This window comes from Muntiacus reevesi, chromosome 9 (genome assembly GCF_963930625.1).
Source record: "Muntiacus reevesi chromosome 9, mMunRee1.1, whole genome shotgun sequence".
Lineage (NCBI taxonomy): Eukaryota > Metazoa > Chordata > Mammalia > Artiodactyla > Cervidae > Muntiacus > Muntiacus reevesi.
Genome location: NC_089257.1, coordinates 54296303 through 54323257, shown reverse-complemented (window position 1 = coordinate 54323257; position 26955 = coordinate 54296303). Strand labels below are relative to the sequence as shown.

The 26955-nt window shown below is 39.4% G+C and overlaps 1 protein-coding gene across 17 annotated transcripts in view; it reads left to right on the top strand.

The window, feature by feature from the left end:
* The window catches only part of CYP2R1 (cytochrome P450 family 2 subfamily R member 1), a 224352-nt gene that overhangs the window by 2011 nt on the left and 195386 nt on the right, over nt 1–26955 (top strand). For 10 of the 17 annotated variants that reach the window (XR_010664398.1, XM_065944525.1, XM_065944530.1 and 7 more), the window contains exons 2-5: nt 6947–7088; nt 17625–18257; nt 19809–20138; nt 22455–22575. Coding sequence is in view for 16 of the 17 variants with exons in the window: in XM_065944525.1 (XP_065800597.1) it covers nt 6947–7088; nt 17625–18257; nt 19809–20138; nt 22455–22575 (1226 nt within the window). In the remaining variant the exon portion in view is untranslated. Of the gene's footprint in view, nt 1–1032; nt 1161–6946; nt 7089–17624; nt 18258–19808; nt 20139–20406; nt 21333–22454; nt 22836–26955 lie in introns of those variants that run through there. The other 7 variants (XM_065944536.1, XM_065944535.1, XM_065944541.1 and 4 more) reach the window with 6 other exon arrangements.

Sequence of the window (26955 nt, the reverse complement as noted above, 5' to 3'; positions counted from 1 at the left end):
GAGAAAAATTAATGATCAACCACAAATTGTGTTGTGAAAAAACAGGACTGTTTGGCAGTTGTGGCATTCAGGTTTGGGATTACATTCGTATTTAAAACAGTTTTTACAAGAATTATTCTGTTTCTGCAGTTCACTAATGGTCTGTATCACTATAGGAAGGCTGGACTTAAAGCAAATAGGTATAATTCTTAGATTTTATTTTCCATCCTCCAGTTTGTGAGTGTATTTGCATGGTTTTCATCAAATATATTTGATTTCTGGTGTGTTGGTATGAAGCATCATCAATATTACAGAGAAATCAGAAGATGTGAAAGTACAAGACCAGAAGTTGAGTCCTCTTTCGTCCGATAAAACTTGACCTTTTCTTGTCTAAATCTTAATTTTTCCTGATATGCATCATGGCAATAATAATAACTGAACACAGCTAAGTGCTACTCAAATGTTCTTGGTTATTAATTACAGAAGAATTTATTAGACCTACAAAGTAGAAGGTGGTTTTAGACCAGCTATGTGAAATGCTGTCATTCAGAATAGGAAGTTGTTTTTCGTATGTAGATATTTGAAGTGAAAGGAACTCAATTTTCTATGAACATTCTTTTTGGGGAGAGGGTAATCTAAATCTCCCAGTAATGTAGCCTGCCAGGCTCCTTTGTCCATGGAATTTTCCAGTCTAGAATACTGGAACAGGTTGCCATTTCTTACTCCAGAGGATCTTCCCAACCCAGGAATTGAACCCACGTCTTCTGTGTCTCCTACACTGGCAGGCAGATTCTTTACCACTGTGGTTGTTGTTCAGTGGCTAATCATGTCCGATTCTGCAATTCCATGAACTGCAGCACACCATACCTCCCTGTTCCTTACCGTCTCCCATTGAACTGGTGATCTCATCCACCCATCTCATCATCTGTCACCCTCTTCTCCTTCTGCCTTCCATCTTTCCCAATATCACGGTCTTTTCCAGTAAGTCAGCTTTTTGCATCAGGTGGCCAAAGTATTGGAGCCTCAGCTTCAACATCAGCCCTTCCAGTGAATATTCAGGGTTGATTTCATTTAGGATTGACTGATTTGATCTCCTTGATCTCCAAGGGACTCTGAAGAGCCTTCTCCAGCACCACCAGAGCCACCTGCAAATCTCCTAGTAGTAGGACCCGAAAAACCAAGTTTGTTTTTTTGAGGGTGTGGAACCAAAAGATACAACCAACCCAAAGATCAGTAGAAGGAAGGATTTACTACTTGCAAGTAAAAAGAACACAAGGGATCTTTCCCAAGGCAACTTCTCTAGACAAGAAAATTGGGAATGTTTTAAGTTAAGGAATATGCATGTTCATGAAGGCTTGGGCAGAGTGTGCACATTCATGAAGGGGCTTGAGCAAGAAAATTCAGCATAGAACAGGGACAGAGGTTGACAGGTCAAGACAGTTGATTGAAGTCCCAGAGTTCAAAAAAGCTCGTCTTAGGTTCTAGTTGATCTGGTGGTTGAACGCTTCAGGCTAATGTTTACCATTTAAAGAGAACTGGGATTCTTTACAGCTGATGCATTATCTTTACTGTTGTTACTTGTTTTGCGTGATAAATCATTTGTTCTTTTATTCCCTTAAGATTAATTACTGAGACCTGTACAAGGGCAAGTATTGTGCCCAGGCTTAGATCCCCAGATAGCTTAGGCAGAAAATGACTTCTCTTAAGAAAGCCTTTGCTGGTTCGTTCTTTCTGAGGACCCCCTATCCTATCTGATGATAAACAATAGAATATATGAATGTGTTGGAAGATTGTGATCTTGGGATAGGTAGCTCAAGTTTAATGGATTTGTGGCACGAATTACCAGTTTTATTGCTGATGCAACTACTTAAGGCAGTCATGGATCTTTACAGGCTTCCCTGATAGCTTAGTTGGTGAAGAATCCACCTGCTTTGCAGGAGACCCCGGTTCGATTCCTGGGTTGGGAAGAGCCGCTGGAGAAGGGATAGGCTACCCACTCTAGTGTTCTTGGGCTTCCCTTGTGGCTCAGCAGGTAAAGAATCTGCCTGCAATGTGGGAGACCTGGGTTCGATCCCTGGGTTACGAAGATCCCCTGGAGAAGGGAAAGGCTACCCACTCCAATATTCTGGCCTGAAGGATTCCATGGACAGCATTGTCCGTGGGGTTGCAAAGAGTCGGACACAACTGAGGAACTTTCGTTTTCACTTTGGATCTTTACAAAGTGGTCTTTTTACTGAAGGTGGTAAAATCAAATAGGACTAACAGAGTGGAGGGAGAAGAAAATGCAGAAATTGAAAGGATGTATGCATTGAAGAGTAGACATTGTTTGAGTAACTCTATTTCAGACTTAAGTTGAAAACCACCTAAAGTATTAACCCTTTAATCTGATAGCTCTTTATCTTAGTTGTGAAACACCCCTACAGGTCTCTCATTGTCTTAGAGGTATTTTCCAATTATGACAAAGTCTAAAGAGTTGGTTTGAGGTTTTTTTGTTTTTTTTTTTTTTGCTTTGAGTTTTTAAAGTACTATACTTTTTTTGGAAGTGGAAGGAAGCTATTATCTCCTGTACTTCTAGAAGGTTGTGGAAAGTTGTTTATATGTCTTACTTATAAATAGGATCTTATTTTTCTGCTATGTTTCATGATGATCTGGAGATGTGTGCTCAGAGAAAGTCATGGACTTTAAAATTGCTTATGAGAACTGACAATCACTTCAAGTGACACCTACTTTTATGAAGTCTGTGAATTCAATTCTCCTTCATAATTCTTGAAGACAACCGGTCCTGAAGTCTTATACAGTCATTTTAAAGACATTCTTATATAGAAGTGTACCACACTGTGACTTAACATTACCTTAGAGATCCACCCTGAATGTGTAAGCTTCTGCAGTGACTAATCTTAACCCAGATTTTCAGAAGCATTCCCTAGCTAGCAAAGCTAGTGTGAGGGGTTTTAACAGATTATTTTCAGGTAATGCACATAAGGATAATAAAATAATTACTTTGAGGCAAGTGGAGTTGACAACCTATAATTTATTTATACAGTAAGCATTTATTGAGATTTATGCAAGGCATTGAATGAGATTTTATGGAGTGTTCAAAGATGAAAGGAATGAAATCACTGAATCAAAAGAGTTTATAATTTAGCCGACAAGCAGAAGATAAGCATTCATATAATGCTTCTGGTTTTTTATTCTAGTGCTATATTGCTTCAGTCGTGTCTGACTCTTTGTAACCCACTGTAACCCACCAGACTTCTCTGTCCATGTCATTTACCAGGGAAAAATACTGGAGTGGGTTGCTATTTCCTACTCCAGGGGATCTTCCTGACCTAGGGATTGAACCTGTGTCTCCTGCATTGGCAGGCAGGTTCTTTTCCATTAGCACCACCTTTGGTAGTATTAAATAAGTACCATGGGAGCTTTTAAGCATGTGCTGTGGTGGTTCAAAGGAAAAAGAGAGTGCACCAAGAAAGGCTTCATGGTGGTTGGTCCCTAAAGACTTGGTGGTTTGGACAGTATGGCAGTCAAGGGATGTATTCCAAATGAGAATACAGCCCAAGCAAATGTTGAAAAATATGGCAATTACCAATTTTTATCAAAGGACTTTTTACATTCCTGTTATTGGCACTTAGTCTATAGTGTTGCAAAGCATGCTTAAATGTGTTTCACCACCACTTTTCTTTAATTCAACATATATTTATCAGTTGTTAGCATATGCTATATACTATCCTAGTTGTGGATATTTAGCAATGAACAAAACAAATGAAAATCCCTGCTCTTGTGTGGTTTACTTTATAGTGGTGGAAGGGAGGCAATAAGCAGGATAGGAACAATGTAAACACTAAGTATATAACATGTTAGAGTATAAAGTATAAAATAACTTAATTACGGTAAGGAAGATGGAGAATTTTAGGGGGTGAAATTTTAATGGGTTAGAGCAGGACTCACTGCAAAAAAGGCATTTGAGCAAATACTTAGAGGAAGTGAAGTAGCAAGCTATGGGAATATCTAGGGGAAGAACATTCCAGGCCAAGGGAACAAGTACTAAGGCCTTGAAGCAGGAATATGCCATGTTGAGAGTCACCTGTAAAGACACAAGAGGCATTTGAGGTCATATAGGGGAAAAATGAAAGATTAGAGTGATGAAGATTACTCTAGATGAAAGATTAGTGATGAAGCTGGTAAGAAACTGTCATATTTTGTCTGTATTTTTAAGTCAAAACATCATGACGGCTGAGAAGTGATGTGGGGCTTGGGTGAAAAATGGAGTCAACGTGGCCAGTTCGGGACTTCCCTGGCTGTCCAGTGGTTAAGAGTCTGTACTTCCCCTGCAGGGGGTGCAGGTTCAGTCTGTAATCAGGGAACTATGATCCAGCATGCTGTATAGTGTGGCCGAAAGAAAAAAATCCAAAACAAAAAACACCATGAGCAGTTTGGGACCTGAATATAGTTGTAGGACATCTACCTGGTGTCCCAGAGTTGCTTGATATATGGAAAATCACACATCTGGCGTCATAAGTATTGTAGTTGAGTGCTGAGAGTTGAGGAGACACACAGGAGGAAGAGTTTTTCCTTTGTATTTACTTAAAATTATGCTCCTGGGAAAAAACTTTTAAGACCATCCCATTACTGCTTTGGGAACTGTAAAGAGCCCCTCCTTTGCTCAACTGGTAATCACTTCCTTTGTACTGAAACTCCCACACTGCCACTTTTGACATACCATTGCTTATGGCAGGCAGTCCACGACCCTTCCCCAAAGTTCTGGGTGTACCTTTTGCTCCGTTAGCAGGGTACATCCTTGTGCCAAAAATTCTATTGCTCAGTTTGTTGATTCTACTGCTACTTGGAGGTCTTGATCACTTTTTCTTCTGTAAATATTTCTGTTGAACTTCAGTTCTCTGCTAAGCCTTCTGGTTTCCTCCATCCCACCCCCCAAAAATTGTGTGAATCATGGCCAAAATCCATTCTGCCTGTTTGCACAGAGATGAGGCTTGACTCAGTACTTTTGGCACTTGAAAACCCTCAGCCAGGGACTTCCATGGTGGTCCAGTGATTGAGAATCTGCCTTCTAATGCAGGGGACATGGGTTTGATCCCTAGTTGGGGAACTAAGATACTGCAGGATAACTACTGCAACAGGAGAAAGCCTGGATGCTGCAGCAAAGAGCCCTGTACACAGTGATGAAGACCCCGCACAGCCAAATTTTTTTTTAAAAGAAAAGTTCTCAGCCAGTGCCTGAGAGGATGAGGATAAGCAATCATTGCATCTCACTGATAAGGCAGCACTGTTCCTTCACTGGATTAGGCCCCTATGTGGGGCTAACTAGAATAGAGTACAGGAGGTATGACATTTTAAGTGAACCTGTAATGAAGCACCTGAGAAACTACAGCAAGGAATAGGATGGGTATTCCATCTTTTAGCTCAGAGGCAGCCACCTGTACCAAAGTGGCAAATGCCTGTGACTCCAAGGTCAGATACCCTTAGGGCCCTCTGTTAACTTCATGGCATTCAGGGGCCTAAATAAATAAACCAGTGAGTTTCAGTATGTTTTGTTGAGGAAGAGGAAATTTTCCCCTCTGCCCCTCTTAAATTCTTATGACTGGACTAAAAATAATAGAATTGACACAAGACAGAGTAACAGGAGAGAAAGAAACATTAGAATTCATGCACATGGCGGTCTCATAGAAATGGGATGGAGGAAATGACCAAAGCAGGCAGATTTTATATTTTTTAGATAAAGAACCAATAAATTTGCAAAGAATTGACAGGGCAAGAAAATCTTTGGCTTTGGGTGCCCAATTAGTGAAGAATCTAAACAGGTCTTGTGATTGGGTAGTAAATTAAAGAAGTAACAAGATTTGTTTTAAAAAGGCTCCTCATCCCCAAATTTCTTATCGTTGGTAATTGGCAGTAAGGGGTCCTAGGGCTTCCCTGGTGGCTCAGGTGGTAAAGAATCTGCCTGCAATGCAGGAGACCCACCTTCAGTCCCTGGGTCAGGAAGATCCCTGGAGAAGAAAATGGCAACCCACTCCAGTATTCTTGCCTGGAGAATTTCATGGACAAAGGAGCCTGGTGGGCCCAGTCCACAGGGCCATAAAGAGCTGGGACACAACTAAGCAACTAACACCTCCTCCATATGCAAAGACTGCACCTTTCACATGAGAGATTTATTTCCTACTTTCAGGGAGATACAAAGAGAGAGGTGTCCCTCGTTTTTATTTATTTCTATTTTGGCTTGCAGGATCTCAGTTCCCTACTAGGGATCACACCCAGACCACAGCAGTGACAGTTCCAAGTCCTAACCAGTAGGCCACCAGGGAACTCCCTGGAGTATCCTTTTTGTGTTGGACATTTCTTCAGTAACTTTTAATTCAAAATAATTAATGTGCCATTGAGGCATATTTTGGGATTACATATCCCGGGCCCCAACAAAAGTTGTCTTCAGCTTCAAAAGCCTCTTGGGCCTTTGACAATCCCCTCCCCTACCTAAACCTAGAATAATAAATGATATATAGATGGAGTCACCTCCTCAATTTTTCTTGGAATAAACAGAGATTCTGAGATATCATTAACTGTTTTGAGTTGGAATGAATTTTAAAAGAGCATATAACTCAAGTATTTCTTGATTTCCTATAGCAGCCCCGAAGCCCAAAAAGATTAAGGGTTCTATCCAGTGTCCTATATCTGTTTAATGGCAAAGCTTAAAGTATAACCCAGACCTCCTGAATCTGGTTTTCATTACACCATTTACAAGATTATGTCTTGAGTCACTGAATACATAATAAAATCATTGTACTTGATATGCCTTATAGAGAGAAGGCACTCTAAACAGTCAGCTGGGTAATAAATGCCAGTATTTTCAAGAAATAACAAATACTGGGAGAGCTGAACTTAGTACATGTAGATTTCTCTGGTTATATTTCTCAATATATTTTGCCATTTAAATGTTTTTCTTTTCTTCTCAAAGATCTTCAGTTTGGATCTTGGAGGTATATCAGCTGTGGTTCTAAATGGCTATGATGTAGTAAAGGAATGCCTTGTTCATCAAAGTGAAATTTTTGCAGACAGACCATGTCTTCCTTTATTCATGAAGATGACAAAAATGGGAGGTATGTTTGTTTTCACCTATCTAGTAATTTACTAAACTATTATAAATCGCAGTTCTTACTTTATGTAAATTTATTACATAGTAGTGACTGAACAGCTTACTTACAACAGACTTAGCAACTGAACAACAACAATCACATAGTAGAGATTGGTTTCTGTTGTACTGATTAATTTTTATTGTTCAGTTACAAAGTCATATCTGACTCGGCAACCCCGTGGACTGCAGCGTGCCAGGCTCCTCTGTCCTCCACTATTTCCTGGAGTTTGTTAGAATTCATGTCTGTTGAATCAATGATGCTATTACCATAACCATCTCATCTTCTGCCGCCCCTTCTCCTTTTGCCTTCAATATTTCCCAGAATCAGGGTCTTTTCCAGTGAATTAGCTCTTCACATCAGGTGACGAAAGTATTGGAGCTTCAGCCTGGCATCAGTCTTTCCAATGAATATTTAGAGTTGATTTCCTTTAGAATTGACTGGTTTGATTTCCTTGCTCTCCAAGGGACTCTCAAAGAGTCTTGTCCAGCACCACAGTTTGAAAACATCAGTTCTTCCATGCTCAGCCTTCTTTATGGTCTGACTTTCACATCTATACCTGACTACTGGAAAAACTGTAGTCAGGCTTAAATTGAAGAAAGTAGGGAAAACCACTAGGACATTCAGGTATGACCTAAATCAAATTCCTTATGATTATATAGTGGAGGTGATGAATAGATTAAAGGGATTAAATCTGGTAGACAGAGTGCCTGAAGATTGTGGACAGAAGTTCATACTGATTAATAGGAAAGCATTAATTAGTTAATTTAAGTCTTAGAACCTAACATTTGAGGACTTTCAGGCTGTATTACACTCATATTTTACACGCTAATTCTTCTGTTGTAATCTAGTTCTAATAAATACTGTAAATGATGTTTTAAAGAATTAGCACAAATATTAATATGTGCAGGTTTTGTGAAACAAGTATATGTGTGCACACATACTGGAATCAGAAGTATGTTTTAAGCTAGTCTTGAGTGCTTGGTGACATTTTATGATCATTTTACTTATAAGTTTATAAACCCTGAAACAGCCTTTCTTAACTACTAATTAATATGATATGTAAATGAAGAATTGTAGGGTATGTGTGAAGGACTAGTATTCTCTATGGTTTAGGCTTGATCAGTGTCAGATGATTATTCAACAAGAGAGAAAGGCTGAAAGTTAACAGAATGGATGACAAGAAAGCAACAGAAGACTAACATAGAATGTTGATGTCCGTACATCTGTTTTCATACATAATAGTATGAGTTTTTATGAACTTCAAATTTTTCCAATTTAATGAGAGCTTCACACTTCATTTCCAAGAAAAATACAATAGCTTGGTTACATAGACTAAAAAAAATAGATTTAAAATGAAAAAGATAAAAAGTAACTATTAAATTGCAAAGCCAATCAACTTGTGCAAAGAAAACACCAATTTAAAAGGCTGAATTAAAAAATATAAATTTTAAAAAAAAATTAAAAAAAATAAAAGGCTGAATTATCAGGCCAGAGTATGAAGACCCTTGAAAGCAATAATATAACTAAAAAGCAAATCTCCAGCTTCTTCAAAACTCTTCTAAGTAATAATTAGGCCAAAGGAGAAATTATACCACAAGTATAATAGAAGATCTTTTAGGAAATTATGAAAATGAATGATCAGAGTAATATTTAGGATATTTAGGATAGAATATTTAGGATATTTAGGATAAAATGTATGTTTTTTGGCATCGCCTTTTGTTGGCATGAAAGGCATTCAATTGGAATTGAACGGGAATAAAAGTTGACCTTTTCCAGTCCCGTGGCCACTGCTGAGTTTTCCAAATTTGCTGGCATATTGAGTGCAACAATTTCATAGCATCATCTTTTAGGATTTGAAATAGCTCAACTGGAATTCCATCACCTCCACTAGTTTATAGTGATGCTTCCTAAGACCCCCTTGACTTTGCATTCCAGGATGTCTGGCTCTAGGTGAGTGATCACACCATCATGGTTATCTGAGTCTTTTTTGTATAGTTCTTCTGTGTATTCTTGCCACCTCTTCTTTATATCTTCTGCTTCTGTTAGGTCCATACCATTTCTGTCCTTTATTGTGCCCATCTTTGAATGAAAGGTTCCCTTGGTATCTCTACTTTTCTTGAAGAGATCTCTAGTCTTTCCCATTCTGTTGTTTTCCTCTATTTCTTTCCATTGATCAGTGAGGAAGGCTTTCTTTCTTTCTTTCTTTCTTTTTTGAGGAAGGTTTCTTATCTCTCCTTGCTATTCTTTGAAACTCTGCATTCAGATGGGTATATCTTTCCTTTTTACTTTTGTCTTTAGTTTCTCCTCTTTTCACAGCTATTTGTAAGGCCTCCTCAGACAACCATTTTGCCTTTTTGCATTTTTTTTTCTTGGGGATGGTCTTGATCTCTGCCTCCTGTACAGTGTCATGAACCTCCTTCCACAGTTCTTAAGGCACTCTGTCTATCAGATCTAATCCCTTGAATCTATTTCTCACTTCCACTGTATAATTGTAAGGAATTTGATTTAGGTCATACCTAAATGGTCTAGTGGTTTTCCCTACTTTCTTCAATTTAAGTCTGAATTTGGCAATAAGGAGTTCATGATCTGAGCCACAGTCAGCTCCTGGTCTTGTTTTTCCTGACTATATAGAGCTTCTCCATCTTTGACTGCAAAGAATATAATCAGTCTGATTTCGGTATTGACCATCTGCTGATGTCCATGTGTAGAGTCTACTCCTGTGTTGTTGGAACAGGATGTTTGCTACGACCAGTGCGTTCTCTTGGCAAAGCTCTGTTAGTCTTTGACCTGCTTCGTTTTGTACTCCAAAACCAAATTTGCCTGTTACTCCAGGTGTTTCTTGACTTCCTACTTTTGCATTCCAGTCCCCTATAATGAAAAAGACATCTTTTTTGGGGTGTTAGTTCGAGAAGGTCTTGTAGATCTTCATAGAACTGTTCAACTTAAGCTTCTTCAGCATTACTGGTTGGGGCATAGACTTGGATGGCTGTGATATTGAATGGTTTGCCTTGGAAATGAACAGAAATCATTCTATCATTCTTGAGATTGCATCCAAGTACTGCATTTCAGACTCTTTTGATGACTATGATGGCTGCTCCATTCTTCTAAGGGATTCTTGCCCACAGTAGTAGATATAATGGTCATCTGAGTTAAATTCACCCATTCCAGTCTATTTTAGTTCACTGATTCCTAAAATGTCGATGTTCACTTTTGCCATCTCCTATTTGACCACTTCCAGTTTGCCTTGATTCATGGACCTAAAATTCCAGGTTCCTATGCAATATTGCTCTTTACAGCATTGGACTTTACTTCCATCACCAGTCACATCCACAACTGGGTGTTGTTTTCCTTTGGCTCCATCTCTTCATTCTTTCTAGAGTTATTTCTCCACTAGTGCATTCAAGTATGACCTAAATCAAATCCCTTACAATTATACAGTGGAAGTGAGAAATAGATTCAAGGGATTAGATCTGATAGAGTGCCTGATGAACTATGGACGGAGGTTCATGACATAGTACAGGGATAAGACCACCCCTAAGAAAAAGAAATGCAAAAAGGCAAAATGGCTGTCTGAGGAGGCCTTACCAATAGCTGTGAAAAGAAGAGAAGTGAAAAGCAAAGGAGAAAAGGAAAGATACACCTATTTGAATGTAGAGCTTCAAAGAATAGCAAGGAGAGATAAGAAAGCCTTCCTCAGTGATCAGTGCAAAGAAATAGAGGAAAACAATAGAATGGGAAAGACTAGAGATCTCTTCAAGAAAATTAGAGATACTAAGGGAATATTTCGTGCAAAGATGGGCACAATAAAGGACAACAATGGTACAGACCTAACAGAATCAGAAGATATAAAGAAGAGGTGGCAAGAATACACAGAAGAACTATACAAAAAAGATATTCATGACCCAGATAACCACGATGGTGTGATCACTCACCTAGAGCCAGACATCCTGGAATGTGAAGTCAAGTGAGCCTTAGGAAGCATCACTATGAACTAGTGGAGGTGATGGAATTCCAGTTGAGCTATTTCAAATCCTAAAAGATGATGCTGTGAAATGGTTGCACTCAATATGCCAGCAAATTTGGAAAACTCATCAGTGGCCACAGGAATGGAAAAGGTCAGATTTCATTCCAATCCCAAAGAAAGACAAAGCCAAAGAATGCTCAAACTACTGCACAGTTGCACTCATCTCACACGCTAGTAAAGTAATGTTCAAAATTCTCGAAGCCAGACTTCAACAATACATGAACCGTGAACTTCCAGATGTTCAAGCTCGATTTAGAAAAGGCAGAGGAACCAGAGATCAAGTTGCCAATATCCGCTGGATCATTGAAAAAGCAAGAGAGTTCAAGAAAAACATCTATTTCTGCTTTATTGACTATGCCAAAGCCTTTGACTGTGTGGATCACAATAAACTGTGGAAAATTCTGAGAGAGATGGAATACCAGACCACCTAACCTGCCTCTTGAGAAACCTGTATGCAGGTCAGGAAGCAACAGAACAGGACATGGAACAACAGACTGGTTCCAAAAAAGGAAAAGGAGTACGTCAAGCCTATATACTGTCACCCTGCTTATTTAACTTATATGCAGAGTACATCATGAGAAATGCTGAGCTGGAAGAAGCACAAGCTGGAATCAAGATTGCCAGGAGAAATATCAATAACCTCAGATATGCAGATGACACCACCCTTATGGCAGAAAGTGAAGAAGAACTAAAGAGCCTCTTGATGAAAGTGAAAGAGGAGAGTGAAAAAGTTGGCTTAAAGCTCAACATTCAGAAACTAAGATCATGACATCTGGTCCCATCATTTCAAGGCAAATAGATGGGGAAGAGTGGCTGACTTTATTGTTTTGGGCTCCAAAATCACTGCACATGGTGATTGCAGCCATGAAATTAAAAGATGCTTACTCCTTGGCAGGAAAGTTATGACCAATCTAGTCAGCATATTAAAAAGCAGAGATATTACTTTGTCAACAAAGGTCGTCTAGTCAAGGCTATGATTTTTCCAGTAGTCATGTATGGATGTGAGAGTTGGACTATAAAGAAAGCTGAGGGCCGAAGAATTGATGCTTTTGAACTGTGGTGGAGAAGATTCTTGAGAGTCCCTTGGACTGCAAGGAGATCCAACCAGTCCTTCCTAAAGGAGATCAGTCCTGAGTGTTCATTGGAAGGATTGATGTTGAAGCTGAAACTCCAATACTCTGGCCACCTGATGGGAAGAACTGACTCATTGGAAAAGACCCTGATGCTGGGAAAGATTGAAGACAGGAGGAGAAGGGGACGACAAAGGATTAGATGGTTGGATGGCATCACTGACTCAATGGACATGAGTTTGGGTAAACTCCGGGAGTTGGTGATGGACAGGGAGGCCTGGCATGCTGCAGTCCATGGGGTCACAAAGAGTTGGACACGACTGAGCAACTGAACTGAACTGATCTCTCGTAGCATATTGGGCACCTACCAACTTGGGGAGTTCTTCTTTCAGTGTCCTATCCTTTTGCCTTTTCATGCTGTTCATGGGGTTCTCAAGGCAAGAATGCTGAAGTGGTTTGCCATTCGTTTTCCAGTGGACCTCGTTTTGTTGGAACTGTCCACCATGACCCACCCATCTTGGGTGGCCCTACATGGCATGGCTCATAGTTTCATTAAGTTGGACAAGGCTGGGGTCCATGTGATCAGTTTGGTTAGTTTTCTGTGATTGTGGTTTTCATTCTATCTACCCTCTGATGGATAAGGATAAGAGGTTATGGAAGCTTCCTGATGGGAGAGACTGACTGAGGGGGAATCTGGGTCTTGTTTTGATGGGCGGGGCCATGCTCAGTAAATCTTTAATCCAATTTTCTATTGATGGGTGGAGCTGTGTTCCCTCCCTGTTGTTTGACCTGAGGTCAAACTATAATGGAGGTAATGAAAATAATGGCAACCGCCTTCAAAAGGTCCCATGCAGGCACTGCTGCATTCAGTGCCCCTGACCCTGAAGCAGGCCACGGTTGACCCATGCTTCTACCAGAGACTCCTGGACACTCCCAGGCAAGTCTGGGTCAGTCTCTTGTGGGGTCACTGCTCCTTTCTCCTGGGTCCTGGGGCACACGAGGTTCTGTTCGTGCCCTCCAAGAGTCTGTTTCCCCAGTCCTGTGTAAGTTTTGGCAGCTCTATGGTGGGGTTGATGGCGACCTCCTCCAAGAGGGCTTATGCCATCCATACCCAGGTCTACTGCACCCAGAGCTCCTGCCCCTGCGGCAGGCCACTGCTGGCCCATACTTTCACAGGAGACACTCATACACAGCTCTGGCTCAGTCTCTGTGGGATCTCTGGGTCCTGGTGTGCACAAAGTGTGTTTGAGCCCTCTGAGTTTCTCTGGTGGGTAAGGGGTTTGATTCTAAAGGGGTTTGATTTCACCCCTCCTACCCTCTTGCTGGGGCTTCTCCTTTGCCCTTGGACGTGGTGTATCTTTTTTTGGTGGGATCCAACATTCTCCAGTCGACAGTTGTTCAGCAGTGAGTTGTAGTTTTGGAGTTCTCACAGGAGACGATGAGCACATGTCCTTCTACTCTGCTATCTTATGCCACTGGAAAGGGTGTAATCCCAAAGAATTTCCAATCCCAAAGAATTTCCAGTCCCAAAGAAAGGAAATGCCAAAGAATGTTCAAACTACCACACAATTACACTCATCTCACATACTAGCAAAGTAATGCTCAAAATTCTCCAAGCCAGGCTTCAGCAGTATGTGAACCATGAACTTCCAGATGTTCAAGCTGGATTTAGAAAAGGCAGAGGAACCAAAGATCAAATGCCAACATCCATTGGATCATCAAAAAAGCAAGAGAGTTCCAGAAAAACATCTATTTCTGCTTTATTGACTACACCAAAGCCTTTGACTGTGTAGATCACAACAAACTGTGGAAAATTCTTCAAGAGATGGGAATACCAGACCACCTTACCTGCCTCTTGAGCAATCTGTATGCAGATCAAGAAGCAGCAGTTAGAACTGGACATGGAACAACAGACTGTATATTTTCACCCTGCTTATTTAACTTATATGCAGAGTATATCATGCATAATGCTGAGCTGGATGAAGCACAGGCTGTAATCAAGATTGCCAGGAGAAATATCAGTAACCTCAGATGTGCAGAAGACACACCATCCTTATGGCTGAAAGCAAAGAAGAACTAAAGAGACTCTTAATGAAAATGAAAAAGGAGAGTGAACTCAACATTCAGAAAACTAAGATCATGGCATCCAGTCCCATGACTTCATGGCAAATAGGTGGGGAAATAGTGGAAACAGTGAGAGACTTTATACTTTTGGGCTCCAAAATCACTGCAGATGGTGACTGTAGCCATGAAATTAAAAGACACTTGCTCCTTGGAAGAAAAACTATGACCAACCTACACAGCATATTAAAAAGCAGAGACATTACTTTGCCAACAAAGGTCCGTTTTGTCAAAGCTATGGTTTTTCCAATAGTCATGTATGGATGTGAGTTGGACTGTAAACAAAGCTGAGCACTGAAGAATTGATGCTTTTGAACTGTGATGTTAGAGAAGACTCTTGAGAGTCCCTTGGACTTCAAGGAAGTCTAACCAATCCATCCTAAAGGAAATTAGTCCAGATTCTTTATTGGAAGGACTAATGCTGAAGCTGAAGAAAGTTTGATACTTTGGCCACCTGATGGGAAGAATTGACTCATTTGAAAAGACCCTGAATCTGGGAAAGATTGAAGGCAGGAGGAGAAGGGGATGACAGAGGATGAGATAGTTGGGTGGCATCACTGATTTGATTGACATGAGTTTGAGTAAGCTCTGGGAGTTGGTGATGGACAGGGAGGCCTGGTGTGCGGCAGTCCATGGAGTTGCAAAGAGTCAGCCACGACTGAGCGACTGAACTGAACTGAACCGAAGTGTTTTTTGAAACTATAAATTTATAGTTTAGACTATTTTTTATCATGAAGAATTAGTAAGTATTCAGCTTAAGATTTTCAAGGAAATAATAAGAGAAAAAACAGCAAATTAGATGTGGGTTTTTTTGTTTTTTGGCCACAATGTGCAGCTTATGGGATCTTAGTTCCTAACAAGGGATTGAACCCAGGCAAATGACAGTGAAAGTGTGGAGTCCTAACCACTGAACCACCAGGGAATTTCCTACATGTGTGATTTTAAGATACATGTACACTGAACTGTATATACTTGGAACTGGGAAATCGGAGCCACCATAAACCCACTGTTTGAATAGGAAAAAGTGGCCCCTTTTTGGTGGCTTTGGCCCATGCCTAGGCATACAGATTGGTCAGTGTAGGCTTATAGTCAGGTTCCTGTGTACTGTCTTATATGTAACCATATGCATTTGTTTCAGACACGTATCCTATATGCATACATTTCCCTTGGGCTTGCTGTCATCTCAGTGCCTGTGCACTAGTTCTCTACCTGCAGTGATCTTTCCTTGGATATCTGCTTGGCTCACTTCCATCCTCTATGCTTACTTATGTCACCTTCTCACTGAGTGTTTCCCTGACCACTCTTACGTCTCTCACCTTGCCAAAGAATTTTTTTGACTCTCCTCACTAGTATGTAAGGTCCATGAGAAAGAGATATCTTTGCCTCTTTTGTTTACTGATATATCCCTGGCACTTTAGCTCCAGAAATACATTCATGTTGAGTGAATAGTCATCTGGGAGTATGGAGAAGAAAAGAGAGTATGGAATATAAGATCGTTGCATGGCCTTAAAGACCCTCCTTTGTATGGTTAACTTTATCATAAGTTCCAAATTTTGTGCAACAGCTGTTGCACAAAAGTTGTTGAAATGTGAATTACATAGGCACCTCAGGTAGACTATCATGACATTTTTCATGATAGGTAGACCTATGTACCAATTATAAATGAAATTCCAAGTGAACTACATGTTACATAAATATTTGTGCTGAAGATATTTTTTTTCTTGATAGTTGATTTAAAGAGAAAATATTCCATAGTAGACGTGTCAGAATAGCAGAGTGTTCTGTGGAGACTCTGAAATTCTAAGGCAAGTAATATCAACATTAGAGGTTTGAGTTTCATGTTTGTCTTCTTAGTTTGGGCTGCTATAACAAAAATATAGAGAATGAGTGGCTTAAACAATAAACATTTATTGTCACAGATCTGGAAGCTATGGAGTTCAAGATCAAGGTGCTAGCAGAACAGTGTCTAGAAAGAGCCTGCTTCCCATAGACTGTAGACTGCTGTCTTCTCCCTGTATCCTCAAAAAACCAAGGGCAATCGTCTCCACCCACATCCCTTCTTATAAGGGCACTGAGCTCATTCATGAAAGCTCATGACCTAGTTGGGCTTCCCTCCCTGGTGGCATAGTGGTAAAGAATCTGCCTGCCAATACAGGAGACAGCAGTTCGATCCCTCAGTCAGGAAGATCCCCTGGAGAAGGAAATTACCCACATCCGTATTCTTGCTGGGAAAATCCCATGGGCAGTGAAGCCTGGCAGGCTACAGTCCATGGAGTCAAAAAGAGTCTGATATGACTTAGCGAACAAAAAACAACAACAAACTCATTCATGAGGGCTCATGACCTCATTACTTCCCAAAGGCCCCACCACCTGATACCATCACACTGGGAATTGGCAGCACATTTAGTCCTTTAGCACCTCCTTTTGGATTGAGTCTTTCCACTACCTCATTCAGGCCATCCTTGCTTCTGCCAGTTATATTATCAGGTTACATATGCCTATAATGGGAGTAATTTGTATTCTAAAATCTAGTCTCTTAAAGCAGAAAATTTATAATTCTATAAGGATGATTTTTCAAGTATGTGTTTAGTCTAGAATAAAAAGTTGCCAATAGCGTACACAGTCATTTGTCTGTTGTAAAATAGGCTTGTGGTAGAAGTTGAATAATAAAGTCATCCATTGTTTTGAAAGAACAGCATGTATATTATCTATGGTGAAACAGATCACCAGCCCAGGTGGGATGCATGGGTCAAGTGCTCGGGCCTGGTGGGCTGGGAAGACCCAGAGGAATCAGGTGGAGAGGGAGGTGGGAGGGGGGATCGGGATGGGGAATACGTGTAACTCTATGGCTGATTCATATCAATGTATGACAAAACCCACTGAAAAATAAAAAAAATAAAAAATTAAAAAAAAAAAAAATAAATAAAGTCATCCGTGCCTACTTCACCCAGGTTGAATTACACAGCATAGTTCAATTTCTGGTGATGGAGATTATAGGCCTTTTCTGCCTGTCCCTAGGGAAGTATAGATAAGTTTATCTGTTTATAGTATTCCATGGCTACTGAGGAGTAAAGAATAGGGCTTGACTGCTGGGTCTAGTTTTAGTTTTATAGAAAATTTGAAGAAGAATGAATAACCATCTCCTCCCCAACCCCACTCTGCCACCATAGCATTTTTAACTGTTAGATACAGGGATGTAGGACTAATAAAAATTTTTAATAGTTTTGTAAAAAGATAATTGGGAGAAAAATTACTAACCATCCCTTTTCTTTTTCTTTTTTTTAGGCTTACTCAATTCCAGATATGGCCGAGGATGGGTTGATCACAGAAAATTAGCTGTAAATAGCTTTCGCTGTTTTGGATATGGCCAGAAATCTTTTGAATCTAAAATCTTAGAAGAAACCAAATTTTTCATTGATGCTGTTGAAACATACAATGGTAGCCCTTTTGACTTAAAACAATTAGTAACAAATGCTGTTTCAAACATAACCAATCTAGTCATTTTTGGAGAACGATTCACTTATGAAGACACTGATTTTCAGCACATGATTGAGTTATTTAGTGAAAATGTGGAACTAGCTGCCAGTGCCTCAGTCTTCCTCTATAATGCCTTTCCATGGATTGGCATCTTACCTTTTGGAAAACATCAACAACTGTTTAGAAATGCAGCTGTGGTCTATGACTTTCTCTCTAGGCTTATTGAAAAAACTTCCATCAACAGAAAACCGCAGTTACCTCAGCATTTTGTTGATGCTTATTTAGATGAGATGGAAAGAAGTAAAAATGACCCATCATCTACTTTCTCCAAAGAAAACCTAATTTTTTCTGTGGGTGAACTCATCATTGCTGGAACTGAAACTACAACTAATGTGCTACGGTGGGCAGTTCTTTTCATGGCCCTTTATCCTAACATTCAAGGTGAGGATTCGCGTGATCTTAAGATCTGTGCTTACGTTTAGGGCCACACATGTTTTACAGTCTTTGGCTGTATACAAAGCATTTTAGTTAGGAACTCCTGCTATGCTATCCAAAAAGAGAAGTACTGAATAGCTATAAGGTTTTTAAAACTATTAATTCATGTAAAAATCTCAGATATAAATCTTTCAATACCTGTATTATAAATGAGGGAAAAGGCTAAGTGACTGATTTGCCCACTTCCTTCTAGTTCTAAGCCAGAACCTGAACCCTAGTTTTGGGGGATTTTTTGTTTGTTTGTTTTGATTTGGTTTTGGTTACACCACGCAGTATGCAGAATCTTAGTTTCCCAACCAAGGATTGAACCCACACCCTCTGCAGTGGAAGCATGTAGTCTTTATAGCTGAACTGCCAGGAAAGTCCCAACCCTGGCTTTTTAAAAATTATTATTTATTTTTAATTGAAAGATTATTGTTTTACAATATTGTGTTGGTTTCTGCCATACATCAACGTGAATCAACCATAGGTATACATATGTCCCCTCCCTCTTGAACCTCCCTCCTACGTCCCACCCTAACCCACCTCTAGGTTGTTACAGAGCCCAGATTTGAATTCCCACTGAATATTTACATGTGTAGTCTATATGTTTCCATACTACTCTCCATTTGTCCCACCCTCTCCTTACCCCCAACCCCATGCCCACAAATCTGTTCTCCATGTCTGTGTCTCCATTGAAAGTGAAAATCACTCAGTTGTGCCCAACTCTTTGTGACCCCACAGACTGTATGTAGCCCGTTAGGCTCCTCTGTCCATGGAATTGACCAGGCCACAATACTGGAGTGGGTAGCTATTCCCTTCTCCAGGAGATTTTCCCAACCCAGGGATCAAACCCAGGTCTCCTGCCTTGCAGGCAGATTCTTTACTGTCTGAGCCCCAGGGAAGCCCCTGAGTCCCCATTGCTGCCCTGCACATAGGTTCATCAGTATCATCTTTCTAGATTCCAAATATATGCATTAATATACAATATTTGTTTTTCTCTTTCAGACTTACCTCACTCTGTATAATAGTTTCTAGGTTCATCCACCTCATTAGAACAGACTCAAATATGTCCCTTTAATTCACTGAGTAATATTCCATTGTGTATATATATATGTGTGTGTGTGTGTGTGTGTGTGTATCACAACTTTATCCATTTATCTGTTGATGGATATTTGGGTTGTTTCCATGTCTTTGTTGTTGTAAATAGTGCTGCAATGAACATTACCAGCCCTGGTCTTTTTTATTTGAAGTTTCTTTTCCTTGATCAGAGTAATGTTATTCTAATTCTAGATTTAATTTTTGTTTTCATTACCTATAATGTGTGTTTCACAATTAGGTACTGGTTGTGTAAGATATGTGGCATGTGTTTAAATAGAACTCCCAGATAATGAAAAATCTGAATCTGAATGTACCCATACCATGTTGGCTGGTTATCGTTTGTTTATCCTAAAGAGAGGTTACTTTAGATATAATTCTAAGAATTGCATAATAATGGGAACACTTTTTCTCTTACAGGACAAGTTCAGAAAGAGATTGACTTAATTATAGGACCCAGTGGGAAGCTTTCTTGGGATGACAAGTGTAAAATGCCTTATACCGAGGCAGTTTTGCATGAAGTTTTAAGATTCTGTAACATAGTGCCGTTAGGGATTTTTCATGCAACCTCTGAGGATGCAGTTGTACGTGGTTATTCCATTCCTAAAGGCACAACAGTAATCACAAATCTTTATTCTGTACACTTTGACGAAAAGTATTGGAGAGACCCAGAAATATTCTATCCAGAGCGATTTCTGGACAGCAGTGGATATTTTGCCAAGAAGGAAGCTTTGGTTCCCTTTTCCCTAGGTAAGAGAGCTTTTTCACAGGGGCTTAACTTGAGAACAAAGTATAGTGATGATTCATTATATATAACATCTTAATCTGAAGCATTCTGTTGTAGAATTAATATCCTAACTTTGAAAACAGCATTGACTCTTAAGGAGAGAACGGTTTAATTAGATGTCATTAACACCTGTTTCTACTCAAAATAAACAAGGCATAATTTAGCAGCTAGAAAGGAACTGATGAGAAGCTCTGGTTTCTTTTAAAACTCTCTTGCTTATGAAGTGTGTAGGGCTGGAAGTCAGTAACAGGCACCTTGAGAAACAGACCCAGGGACAGGAATGGCATCATAATTTGAAGTGAAACTGGAATCAAGCTCTCGTGACTTTTAATTATTATACCTCATTTCCAAAAATATTGCGTCTCCTGTGAAAAAGTACACAGATCACAAGACCCATGGAAGATGGCTTGGAGAAACCTTTTCACTGGGGAAGGGTACGCATACAGTCATTTGAAATGAAATGAACTTTTCCTGGGTCAATAGAACTAAGGGTCACACCTTAGATCTTTCATGGCATATCTCAGGCTCTGTTGCAAAGGAAGCAAAGAACGGAACTAATGAACTTACAAAAGTACATGACCTGACAAAAGAAGGTAAAAAATGGGCCCTGGGAACTGAAATGCTAGGGCCCATTTCTATTCTTTGGGGCTTAAGAAAATCCTTTAATGAACATAACTTCCTCTCAGTTCAGTTCAGTCGCTCAGTCGTGTCCAACTCTTTGCGACCCCATGGACCAAGGCACACCAGGCCTCTCTGTCCATCACCAACTCCTGGAGTTTACTCAGACTCATGTCCATTGAGTCGGTGATGCTATCCAACCATCTCATCCCCTGTCATCCTCTTTTCCTCCTGCCTTCAGTCTTTTCCAGCATCAGAGTCTTTTTCAATGAGTCAGCTCTTCTCATCAGGTGGCCAAAGTATTGGAGTTTCAGCTTCAACATCAGTCCTTCCAATGAACACTCAGGACTGATCTCCTTTAGGATGGACTGGTTGGATCTTGCAGTGCAAGGGACTCTCAAGAGTCTTCTCCAACACCACAGTTCAAAAGCATCAGTTCTTTGGCCCTCAGTTTCTTTATAGTCCAACTCTCACATCCATGCATGACTACTGGAAAAACCATAGCTTTGACTAGACAGATGTTTGTTGGCAAAGTGATGTCTCTGCTTTTTTTTTTTTTTTTTCCCTCTGCTTTTTAATATACTGTCTAGGCTGGTCATAACTTTCTTGCCAAGGAGCAAGCATCTTTTAATTTCTTGGCTGCAATCACTATCTGCAGTGATTTTGGAGCCCAAAACAATAAAGTCAGCCACTGTTTCCACCGTTTCCCCATCTATTTGCCATGAAGTGATGGGACCAGATGCCATGATCTTAGTTTTCTGAATGTTGAGCTTTAAGCCAACTTTTTCACTCTCCTCTTTCACTTTCATCAAAAAGCTCTTTAGTTCTTCACTTTCTGCCATAAGGGTAGTGTCATCTGAGTATCTGAGGTTATTGGTATTTCTGCTGGCAATCTTGATTCCAGCTTGTGCTTCATCCAGCCCAGGATTTCTCATGATGTACTCTGCATATAAGTTAAATAAGCAGGGTGACAGTATATAGCCTTGACATACTCCTTTTCCTATTTGGAACCAATCTGTTGTTCCATGTCCTGTTCTGTTGCTTCCTGACCTGCATACAGGTTTTTCAAGAGGCAGGTCAGGTGGTCTGGTGTTCCCATCTCTCAGAATTTTCCACAGTTTATTGTGATCCACACAGTCAAAGGCTTTGGCATAGTCAATAAAGCAGAAATAGATGTTTTTCTTGAACTCTCTTGCTTTTTTGATGATCCAGCGGATGTTGGCAATTTGATCTCTGGTTCCTCTGCCTTTTCTAAAACCAGCTTGAACATCTGGAAGTTCATGGTTCACGTATTGCTGAAGCCTGGCTTGAAGAATTTTGAGCATTACTTTACTAGTGTGTGAGATGAGTGCAGTTGTGCGGTAGTTTGAGCATTCTTTGGGATTGGAATGAAAACTGGCCTTTTCCATTCCTGTGGCCACTGCTGAGTTTTCCAAATTTGCTGGCATTTTGAGTGCAGCACTTTCACAGCATCATCTTTTAGGATTTGAAATAGTTCAACTGAATTCCATCACCTCCACTAACTTTGTTCGTAGTGATGCTTCCTAAGGCCCACTTAACTTCCTCTAACATTCTTTAAATACCAGAGTTCCTGAAAGATATGTATTAAACATAAGTTTTGGTAAATAATTTAAAAACTATTATGCCTGCTTTCTGTTTAGGGAGAAGACATTGTCTTGGAGAACAGCTGGCTCGGATGGAAATGTTCCTGTTTTTCACAACATTGCTTCAGAGGTTTCATTTGCATTTTCCACATGAACTGGTTCCAAACCTGAAGCCCAGGTTAGGCATGACATTGCAACCCCAGCCCTACCTCATCTGTGCAGAAAGACGCTGAAAGTACACAGATGTTTTGTGGAACAAGCTGTTTGCCTCACCCCCAAGCCTTATTTAATTCTGTGTTTGGACAGGAATCCCAGCATCATAAAACCAAATGAACAGAGATGTATCTTTAAAAGCAGTACTACTATAATAATATGCATTAGCTATTGTTTTTTCCTTATAAGTCTTATGACTTATAAAGTGGAATTATCTGAGGAAAACAGAGGTGCAAATGGCAGCTCTTGCATCAGTGTCCTGACTTTTTAACCTCTTATTGAGCATTCTTGACTCCAGCTTGCTCCTTTCTAATCTATTTGCCTCCAATGCCAGTGCCAACTCCTTTCTAATCAGGTATTGTCTGTGTTACCACACAATCCAGTCCAGTTTCATAGTGGACCAAAGAAATTAGAACCCAAATAAGTGAGTTTGGACTACATAGGTATTTTATTAGATGCAGTGGTAGATGACAGAATATATATTTATATAGTATATTTAATATAAAACCTGCTAATTACTTTCAAGTCTTACTTCCTACTATAGTTTCATAAGAGTTGTATCATTCTTCCTACATATGAGGGTCCTATGATATATAATAATGATATGATATTGATAATGATATATGATAATATATTTAAAAATGACAGGTAGCATGACCTAGATGCTTAATGATGTAATAAAAATCCTGTTTCTTCACATCCCTCAAGTTTGCTTTCCAGATGATACTAGCTTTATCTTAAGGCTGGCTTATGGACGTACATGTTCTTTGCCCGTGTCCTTTCAAGATACTGAGCTTGGATTGTTTTTGGGAGAGCAAGGGAGCTTTTCAGATGTTCCCTTAAAACTGTTCTTTGTGTGCCATAGGTCCTAACTAACCTATGTGTCCACCCATTAAAACTATGTCTTGGGACTTCCCTGTCGGTCCAGTGGTTAAGACTCTGTGGTTCCAATGCAAGGGACACAGGTTCGATCCCTGGTCAGGGAGCCAAGATCCCACGTGATATATGGCCAAAAAAACAAAATAAAAACAAAAAAACCTGTCTTGTGAACATGGAAGCAACCCAAGTGCCCAGTAACAGATGACTCGATTAATAAAATGTGATATATATATATATGCTATTTATTTTCTTTACCTTGCATCTAAGGAAATGTATTTTTCCCTAATCAAGTTAATGTAAACCTGATGAAAATCATTTAAATATGTAGATTCACAACTTGTTAATGTTAGAAGAGGTCTAATCTCACTTGATGTGCTCATTTTATGGCCAATGAAGTAGGCGTTCAGACAGGGAAATGAAGAGCATGGCCCTCTTTCACCTCATCCATGTATTTTTTTAATCCAAACTGTTTATTGGGATGGTTCCTCATTTATCCTGATTCAGAGTGCTTTTAGTGCTTCCATCTGAAGGAGCATCCTTTTGTAAGCCTTGTTTTTCCTGCTGTGGGCTGGCGGAGTCCTGCTGACTATGCCAGAGTCCCAGTTAGCACATGGCTAACAATGGTGGTAATCTTAACAGCATTCTGGGCATTTCACATCCATGAGGTAAGAACTGCAGCTCTGTACCAGGTACTTCTTTCTGTGTATTCTCTTCTCTTCTGAAGAGGGATGAAGGAGCTTCTTTGTAAGATGCACATTCTTGTCAGGAGGTCATCAGACCATCTCTTATTCTTCTTACTCACACCCAATAATATATACTATGCTTTAGTTCATATGAGCGACTGAACTGAACTTAACAGTTCATAAAGTTGTTTTCATACTGTCAACTCTTGACTATTTTCAGCCAATTTTAACTGGTAAAAATAAAATACTGCAATTTTAGAAAAATATAAATTAACATGAATTTAATAAGTAATCCATAATGGACAATATTTCTTTTTTGGAACTATATAGTAACAGACTATCGATCTACTATAGTGAGAATGCCTTCTCTCTGATCAGTCAGTGGTGAGCTACTAACTTAAAATGTTAGAATTCACTTATGGTTCAAGATGGCAACTGAGCATACTTATTTCTTCTCTACAAATGCCACCGAAATAACCAAAAGGATAGAAAAAGGGATAAAGGCATTGATGATGGGGTTGGAGGGATATATTAGTGAATCAGCTACTTCCAGGTTCTAAAAGATGGAATGTAAATGGGATAATATTGAAAGAACCACACATAGGACCATGCATAGACAAAGCCTGAGGTAGAGATAGGAGCTCATTCTTCACAGCTGATTATGGAAAAAGCAAGTAGCCAAGGAGAGTAGTACATAAGGACAGCAAGAGTGGAAAGAAATCATGTTGATGCTACTGTCCCCACACTGCTTTCTCTTCTTGTTTGTGCAGCTATAGAATGTGCTCCCAGTGCTAAAGTAAATGTCTAAATAAATTGAGTACTATGTCTGGGAGGTAGTGGTCCTCCTACATAGGGACTGGAGCCATCAATTGGCAGCCCCTTAATTTGGTCTGATTTTGGACCTAAAGTTCTACATAACCAAAATGATTAATCAGGTGGAAGGGCAAATTTCAGTCAACCAAGTGATGACTGGGAAAACATCAGCAAAAGGGCTAGTGTTAAGAATTGAATATATTTAACTATAGTACTAACACTAAAACAAAGGTTGGAATAAGTGCAACAAAATAATGTGTAAAAGTCTATACTCTGACTGTGGAAATAATATATCTAACAAAAATAAATGAGAGGAAAAAAAGGTGGAAAGTAGAATAAATCTCATTGCTTCATGTATAATAGTTAGAAGTCAAAGGATATAATTTGACAAATCAAGTAGTAAATGTTTGAGTAAATTTAAGAGTACAAAAGTAAATGGTAGTAATACTGCCTAAAATTGGGTACTGGAAGACATGGAAGAAGAAAACGTCCATGCTAATTTATTATTCTTAGAAGAGAAGCAGATATTATCCAAACATATTATATAAAGGTATAAGCATAAAGATGACCACTAACTCAAAAATACAAGCCCACCAAAAAAAAAAAAAAAATACAAGCCTTCCTAAATGTCAGGAGAACTAAAATTAATATTTTAATTAAGAACAGATAATATGAGAGAACTAAAAAGGCTTATCTTACCTATTAAAACTGTATTCAAATTGGATCACAGAGATAACTTGATGATATAGTTATGTTGTATATGAGAAACATCTAAAAAAAAAAAGTTAAGAATATAAGAATGAGTAAGGTCATACCAGGCAAATGCAAATAGAAAGCATAACTCATGATCTTAATAAAACAAGGTAGAATTCAAGGCAGAAAGCATAAGCAAGACAAAGAAATTCACTCTTTAAAGACTCCTAAAGTCTCCAATTCTAGAAGTTACAATAATTATGAATAACTGTTGCACCAAAAAGCAGTATCTTTCATGAAGCAAAAATGGCAAGAGGTACAAGGGAAAATGTATGGATGTATATTAATACTAAGAAACTAATTCACTTCTCTCAACCTAAGACAAATCAAGTTGATCTCAAAAAATAAAGATAAAGAAGACCTATACTAAGAATTTGCTGGTTGTTCAGTGGTTAGGACTCCACTCTTCCACTGCAGGGAGCACAGGCTCAATCCTTGGTTGGGGAACTAAGATCCTGCATGCCCTAGAGTGAGGCCAAAAAAAAAGTCATCTGTACTGCATAATCAGTAAGGTAGAACTGAGGAATACACATCAAATTTTATATCTGATAATAGAGTATGCCATTTTTATACATGTTGATGAAAATTGACCACACAATGGATCAAAAGTTGAACTTTGAAAAATTTCAGAAGTATAAATATTACAGATTTCATTATCTGAGCATAAGATAATAAGAATGGGTATTAATAATGGAATAATAAAACCAAAATTGCCTTTGTATCTTGAATTTAAAATTGTAAAATAATCACTGGACGGGGGAAAACACAAACAATAATTGGAGAATTTCTAGAAAACATGATAAAAACATCAGAATCTATGGAATACAGCTGCAGTTGTCTTCAGAAGAAAATTCATAGCCCTATGTACTTGTTTAGATGAAAAAATAAATCTTGAGGATGAGCTAAGGCATGCTTTTTTTTTTTTTTTTTAAATATTATTTTATTAGTTGGAGGCCAATCACTTCACAACATTTCAGTGGGTTTTGTCATACATTGACATGAATCAGCCATATAGTTACACGTATTCCCCATCCCGATCCCCCCTCCCACCTCTCTCTCCACCCGACTCCTCAGGGTCCTCCCAGTGCACCAGGCCCGAGCACTTGACTCATGCATCCCACCTGGGCTGGTGGTCTGTTTCACCATAGATAATATACATGCTGTTCTTTCAAAACATCCCACCCTCACGTTCTCCCCCAGAGTTCAAAAGTCTGTTC